The 7,761-nt window shown below is 42.2% G+C and overlaps 1 protein-coding gene across 1 annotated transcript; it reads right to left on the minus strand.

Moving 5' to 3' along the window:
* Positions 1 to 219: 219 nt before the first annotated feature.
* Positions 220 to 5,646, minus strand: LOC149321121 (uncharacterized). Its single transcript, XM_089491819.1, has 2 exons — positions 5,548 to 5,646; positions 220 to 1,608 (listed from the first exon to the last, which is right to left on the minus strand). Exon 2 carries the CDS (start codon positions 1,595 to 1,597, stop codon positions 614 to 616), a length of 984 nt encoding a protein of 327 aa, XP_089347945.1. The 5' UTR covers positions 1,598 to 1,608; positions 5,548 to 5,646; the 3' UTR covers positions 220 to 613.
* Between the last annotated feature and the right edge of the window lie 2,115 nt (positions 5,647 to 7,761).

Consider the following 7,761-nt stretch of genomic DNA (forward strand, 5'->3'; position numbering starts at 1 on the left):
ATGAGGAACCTTATCCAAATTTACCTTGCAAAGAAAATCCTATGAGAAAATCCTATGCTCTGAGTTGAATTGAAAACACATAACAATTGCCTTGGTATAGACTATAGTGTCTGTATCTTGTATTTATTCCAGGCTGAGAAAGGGCCAGTGTAAACTTCAAAAAAAGAATTTAGGAAATTGTTTTTAATTGTCCAGGACAGCACAGGAGGACTATTCCTATTTAAAAAATTTATTTAAGGAACCACTACACAGGAGAGCAGAAGATGTTAGAAGTACAGCGCTGAGCGAAAAACAAGCTACCATGCAAAAATTTGATTTTCAGATATCTTTTCCTGTTTGACATGGTAATAAGTTAAGCTAAGATTGAACTCTGATAATCACTCCAAAGTATACACCCTCTGCCCTGAAACAATATAATGAGAGTATTGTTTTAAAATTTGCTTCTAAGCAATTATTTATTGAAATCTGACACAGGATAAAATACTGTAGCAATGTGAGCCCAGGAACATTGAATATTCAAAGCCATAGGAAGAAGATATCATATAGGTAGGTGATCACTTGATTTCTCAGCTGAGCCACAAAGCTCCCCTCCACATAGCCTCTTCCAGTCTTGTCATTCCACCCTTCCCCTTGTGAAGAACCTGGCCCACCAAGCCCACCATGAAGCTTTTACTCTGTAGTGGATCTCCGCACTCATATTTTCTCTGTATATGTTGATTTCGTTCTGCCCATCACCGGAAAGAAAGGTCAGATTTTTCCCTCCACATGAGACCACCATTTTGGCATTGTCCTGCACGGTCTTTGGCTCTTGAGGCAACTCATCTAAGGCCATGTTGAGGCAGCTCTCCATCTCCTCCGAGCCATTCTGAGACTGCAGATCCACCAGTACATCTAGGATGCTGGTGATATTGAGTGGGAAGGTGTGGCACCCAAGCCTTGCCAGATGGACCTCTGGGCTGGCCTCATGATCAAATACATAATGCACCTTCTCATTGATCCAGACAACTTCAATGAGGTTTTGGCCCTTTCCGGAGAGAAACTCCTGCCTTGTTCCATTACAATGAACAACCATCCTGGCATTCTTCTTTACTATGTCCGGCTCCTGAGAGAACTGTTGAACAGCTTTATTCAAGCAGCTCCTCATGGTTCCACCGAGCGGTTCTTGCTGCTCAGCTTCCAGCAGGGTCGCAAGAGTAAGATTCTTTGGTACAATCAAGATGGCCCCAGTTCTGTTTGCCACATCTTCAATCTTGTTGACAGCCACTGGGTATTGCTGAAGGGACTGAGTGCGAGATTTGTATAAGTAACACAACAGACCCCCTATAAAAATAAGGATTCCAAGAAGAGTGAGAACAAAAATCAAGGCCCATGTTCTTCTTTTGACCTGGGGCTTGGTGGCCTCTGTCATTGTGGACTTATGGGAAAAACAGGGCACACCATATCCTATGCCCTTCTCTAAGGTACGGTATAAAGCTACTGAGCTTTGTGGCAGGATTCCCCAGAGTCTCTCGCTGTATGAGGGGTTCTGAACAGGGATGAGGACATTGTGGCCTCCATCATCCAGAAGAGGCTCAAGAAGGTTGCTGTCATCTCTCATCTTGGTGACCACTGTCAATTAAAAAAGCAGCTTAGAATTAGTGACTCCTGGGTCAGGCACCCCTTAGCACACACTCTAGAACTTCATTATTAGTTGATCTTGCAACCAAACAGGCACTGAAAAATACTTCTGCAGAATTTAGACATAATTAGATCAATCCTTTCTTGCCCAGCACTAAGATTACTCATTGAGACAGCCTGTTTTAAGTTTCACTGTAACCTAAAAAAATTATCTAACTGCTGAGACTAAATATATCCCAAGAATGTTTTTACTAGTCTTTTTAGATTAGTTAATGCCTTCTCCAGTTTGTTGTTGCTGTGTGCCTTCAAGACATTTCCAACTTATGAAACCCCAAGGTGAACCTATCATGGGGGTTTCTTGGCAAGATTTGTTCGGGGGGGGGGGGGTTTGCCCTTGCCTTCTCCTGAGGCTGAGAGAGTGTGATTTGCCCAAGGTGTCACCCAGTGGGTTTCATGGCTGAGCTGGGAATCGAACCCTGGTCTCCAGAGTTGTAGTCCAATGCTCAAACCACTACCCTACAAGTGAACACATATTTAAATCTAATGTGATTTAGTTGGACTACACTAGTCATGACTAACAATCGGATATAGACCACTGTCTCCCATTGACAGCAGACTGAAACTAAATGTTTTTGTCAAGTTCTACGTCCTTTACCACCTTCCCCATTCTTGAAGTAAAATGGCAGAAGCTAATCAATAATAATAATGATAATGATGTATGACAGAGTGGTATAGTGGGTTTAAGCGTTAAACTGTTACTCTAGAGAACAGGGTTGATTCTCTGCTTGGCCATGGAAACCCACAAAGTGACCCTGGGCAAGTCACACTCCCTCAGTCTCAGAGGATGGCAGTGGCAAACCTCCTCTGACCAAATCCTGCTAAGAAAACCCCATGAGAGGGTTGCCATAAGTCGAAAACAACTTGGAAGGCACACAACAACAACAAATGGTTCTAGCTGCTGCTAAATATTATCTAAGCTAGTTACCTTTTCCTTTCTCACATTCTTGGAGCAGAAGAGAATCCATAGGAAATTAATGTATCATACCCACTAAATAGTTTCATGCCCATATTTCAATACATAAAATAGAAAAACTGGAAAAAAACAGGGGTTAGGATCAGTGGCAATAGAGTTGAAATGCCTATACTTTTGATCAACAGGGGCTATGTTGTCACAATCTGTCACAATCATACAACCTCCCTGGCCTCTGCAATTATTGTGAGCTATCTCTGTTGTAATACAAAGTTTATTTTGAGAGTGCCTCTAAGGCCTTGAATGGGCAATAAAAGACTTGTCAGTTTTACGAAACCACAGATAGCCAAAAGGGGCCCATGAGAACACAATAAAATCCAAAATCCACAGGCAGTTGTAGTCAGACTTGTTTGCAGAGCTGTAGATGCACTTTAATGGCTTTAATGGTGCATTGTTTTGCTTGGGGTGAGGTAGGGGGTGATAATACCCTGCCTTTTAACAAAATTTTAAATGGTTTTAATTTTACAGATTGTTTAGTTGCTTTTTTAGAATAGCTTTTATATCTTTTTACATTCTTTCATCTTTTCTATCTGCTCTAGTTTTAATGTTTTGTAAGCTACCTACAGTCCCCATACAGGGAAAAGAGCAGAGTATAAATGAATCAACATCAGGTCAAATTTTTACACTTTTACATTTCTTTCTACACTTTCACATTTTAGATTTTTACCCTTTCACATAAACTAGCACTACTCTGTGGAAATTAGATGCACTATTATAAAATCAAGTAGAGACCAACATGGTATAATGGTCTGAGCATTGGAGTATGACTTCAGAGACCAGGATTCGATTCCCCGCTTGGCCATGTAAACCCACTGGGTGACGCTGGGCAAGTCACAGTCTCTCAGCCTCAGAGGATGGCCATGGCAAACCCCCTCTGAAGAAACCTGCCAAGAAACTTCTATGATAGGGTTGCCTTTAAGTCAGAAACAACTTGACAAGATGTCATAACCACAAAGGAGGACGAGGGGTAGGACAGTCAAGAAAAATGTAGAACATTACCAAATGAAGCCTAAAACACTAATATAAAGAGATCTTGCAGCACCTTTGAGACTAAGCCCTTATCTCTTTACATAATGATTTTCCAAACTAGGTCCAAAACACACTGCAGAAATAATCCAGTTTGAGACCACTTTAACTGCCCTACCTCAGTGCTAGGGAAATCTGGGAACTGTAGTGTTTGTGAGACATTTAGTCTTCCCTAAGAGCTCTGGTGCCACTATTAAACTACAGTTCTCAGGCTTCCCTAGCACTGAGATAGGGCACTTAAAGCAGTCTGAAATTCGATTAGTCCTGCAGTGTGTTTTGGACCTAACACGGCTATTATCTTTGAATTCTACTAACATAAATGTAAAACAATACTTCTTATCCTTGCTCCAAATCAGGGATGCCCAAACTTTATTCTTCCAGGTGTTTCCGACTTCAACACCCAGAAGCCCCAGCCAATTTGGCCAACAGTCAGGAATTCTGGAAGCTGAAGTCCAAAACATCTGGCGAACTGAAGTTAAGGAACTGCTGCTCCAAATGGAGGACATTTTGGAATGCCTCTTGGACAGAAGGTTGAAATTATGAACCTGTCCTGGAAAAGGAGGGCCTGGCTATCAGGAACCAAAAGGTCTCCACCATCACCGCAAACAAGCACCTGTGTGCATGTCAATATTGAAAGGAGAGGAAAAACCAGCTGTGCTCACCTGGCATTTTGCAGAAAGCCACACTCCACTATCCTTCCTCCCTCTTTTCCTTGCTTTAGAGGCAATGCCTTTTCCTTTCTGCTTGTTGCTGTCTATGATGCCTATGATGACAAGTGATGAGCAAATAAAGAACCCTTAGGCCAAGTCACACAAGCCTAGGAAGCAGGGAAGCCTCCAAGGAGGAGGCCAGGGAGGCTTATGCCAACCCTATCCTGGGCTTTTCTTGGCCTGACTTGGTTCAGAGGGGGTTTGTCCTTGCCTTTCCCTGAGGCTGAGAGAGTGTGACTTCTTGCCCAAGGTGTCACCCAGTGGGTTTCCATGGCCCAGCAGGGATCCGAACCCTGGTCTCCAGAGTCCTAGTCCAAGACTCAAACCACTACACCACGCTGGCTTGTTTTATCTAGTACTACCACTAACACTACGGCTACTAGTAATAATAACAATAACAACAACAATAATAATAGTAACAATAATAGTTGCAGCAAATCCTTCCACTCTCAATTACAAAACAGCACGTCTCGTTTCATATTTATTTTCCACGTACTCTGTCATTCCTGTCCTTGTTATTTAAACCAGATTATGTTTAAAAAACATAAAACACTGCTATTTTTAAAAACTAGTTATTCTCATACACACACACACACACACATCTGACTATTATTATTTTCCAGCCACTTTGCATTCTATTTTTCTATGTGTGTGTGAGTGTAACTATTTTCCAACCTCTTTGTCTTCTATTATATATATATATATTATTTTCCAACCTCTTTGTGTTCCATTTTCCCATATATATATATATATATATATATATTAAGTATTTCCCAACCTCTTTGTGTTCCACTTTTCCATGTGTATATATATATATATATATATGGAAATAAAAATATATATTGTAGCATTTTTGAGACCAATTGGAAAGGATGCCTCTGAAGAAGTAAGGCTCGAGTCTAAGGAAGCTCATGCTCCCAACTTTTCCTCTTTCAGTTCTACCAAATGCCTCTGGCTAGAGAAGTGGGCTCAAGTTTAGCAAAGCTCATGCTCCCAACTTCTTTATCTCAGTGAGTCTCAAAAGGGCTGCAAGATCCCTTGGCATCCTGATTCCCCAACACGGCTGTATCTTTGAAATCTATTTTGAAAACAGATTTATTTTGAAGGAGGGATCCCATCGTAATGGGATCCCTCCTCAGAGTCATGCAAAGAAGCTTTCTTTACCTGTGTGTCACTGAGAGCTGCAACCTCTACCTGCCTCCTTCCTTTTCCTCCTTTGCAGCTCCAAATGCAGGACCCGCCTCTTTTGCACGCAGGTCCCTTTGTTGCCTCATGCTAGAGGCCAAAATTACTCCCAGCCAATGGGAAGCCAGCCCCAAAGCACTCCCAGCCAATGGGAAGCAGCTCCAGTAATTGCTTTCGTTTCTCAGCAAGGGATGCGTCATGCAAAGCAAGCAGTCAGCTGCAATCTTGGAATTCTCTTAAATCTTTCCCCCATCTGCCTTCAGAGGCATTCCTCAGTTTTGTATCCTTTCACAGCATTTCCTGAGCTGTGATTGTCTGGCACCAACCAATCTTGCCCAGCTCCCCCCTTCACACCACAACTTGTGTGTAGGTGTTACTAGCTGTAGTAATTATTGGGAGTCAGAGAGTCTCTCCTCCTTTTCAAGGGAATAATGGAGGGGGGGGGGGGTCACCTCTTTTTCCAGTGTTTTTCAAGAGGTTTGGGAATTAATTTCAAGAGTAACAAATTTCAGCTGAGCATCCTTATAATTGGATTGGGCACATGAGGTGTGTCCTTTTCAGTATATGACATGTGCTTCCCCTTGGACTTCTTATTTCAGAGGTGGGTTTCCAATATCATATCTATGCAAATGATACTCAGATTTTCCAGAGTTTTGATTCAATGTTTGGAAGTCCATCAGACTGCCTTTGGAATGTTTCTAGGTGGATGACCACTCATCATCTTAAGCTGAATATGGACAAAACAGAGATCCTAATGTTTTAGCCTGACCACCCAGTAGCCCCACTTTCATGCCCTTCGTTGTGTTTACAGGGTTACACACTGGTCCCTGTCTTAGTTGCCAACAACATTGGAGTCCTGCTGGATGACTGTCCCTATGCCCCTTTATTGGGGCAACTGCTGTGGCATGTAACTTTCATCATCTGAACATCCGTAGGATTTGTAGGTTTTTGACTGTCCAGGCTGCCCATTTGCTTGTCCAGGCCTTGGTTATTTCACACCTGGATTGTATGTATCATTGAAAAATGTAAGATTTTCAGACAAAGGATTATTATTGGCAGTTCCACCAAGACATATGGCTCTGTCAAGGCTGTGAGCCTTGCAGGATCTGGCTCCGCATTTGTGGAACAGCCTTCCTTTGCATCTCTGGCTGCAGGAGGATCTGCTCTGCTTCCTTAAAGGGCTGAAGATCTTCCTCTTCAGACTTTATCACATGGGGGGGGGGGGGGGAGAATCGGGGGATTCAAAAGGCATTATCCAGAGAAAGCTGCACAATTTTTGGTGCGGCTTCCGGACTCTTAGGACACATGCATCATTTAAACAGCATACCTCCAAAGTGACCCGAAGCAGCTTTATTTTGGCCTGTCTGTATGGGGCCTATATTGAATATTTCTCACCTTGGACTATTCTGGAAATTGCATTCCAACAATTTCTGGAAGGCCACATTTCTCCCACCCGTGCTATATATTTAAAGTAGGGGTCCTGTGGTCCTTCAGATGTCATTGGACTCCTAACTGCATAGCCATATGTGGAGACTTTCAGATCCCCACCCCTGCTAAATATCCTAGCAATGAATTTGCTCTCAAAGGCTGCATCTGCACTGCAGAAATAATCCAGTTTGATACCACTTTAGCTGCCATGGCTTGATGCTATGGAATTATAGATTTGTAGTGTGAGATATTCAACCTTCTCTGTCAGAGAACTCTGGTGCCACAAGAAATTACAAACCGCAGGATTCCATCGCGCTGAGCAACTGCTGTTAAAGTGGTGTCTAACTGGATTATTTTTGCAGTGTGGATACAAGCTAAGCGTAGTAGATCTTTACATATCCAAAGGATCATCATCTATACACAAGATAGAGGGGGAAGGAAATTCACAAAATTTGAAGAATTTTTTAAAAATAGAAAAAGAACAAGTGAGGAGTGCCCCACAATAAGCATTGGACCTACCTAGTGACCATGGAAAGAACTCTAACTGTTGAGAGAAAATTGAAAACTAACCAGTGATGGTGGGAGTAGTATGGAGGCCCCTTGTAAGCAATTTCTCTATAGTAACATATCTGATCAAAACATTGGTGGATCCTTGAAAAATGCTTTCTGTTGTGCTACAAAGACAAAAAGACAGGTCTGTCACTTGCATGGCCATTTATTTTTTGACATCTGAACATGAAAACACGGGCATAATAATTTGCAACT

This window comes from Sceloporus occidentalis, unplaced genomic scaffold, assembly GCF_023333645.1.
Source record: "Sceloporus occidentalis isolate IW3139 unplaced genomic scaffold, rSceOcc1.0.p SCAF_1, whole genome shotgun sequence".
Classification (NCBI taxonomy): Eukaryota; Metazoa; Chordata; class Lepidosauria; order Squamata; family Phrynosomatidae; genus Sceloporus; species Sceloporus occidentalis.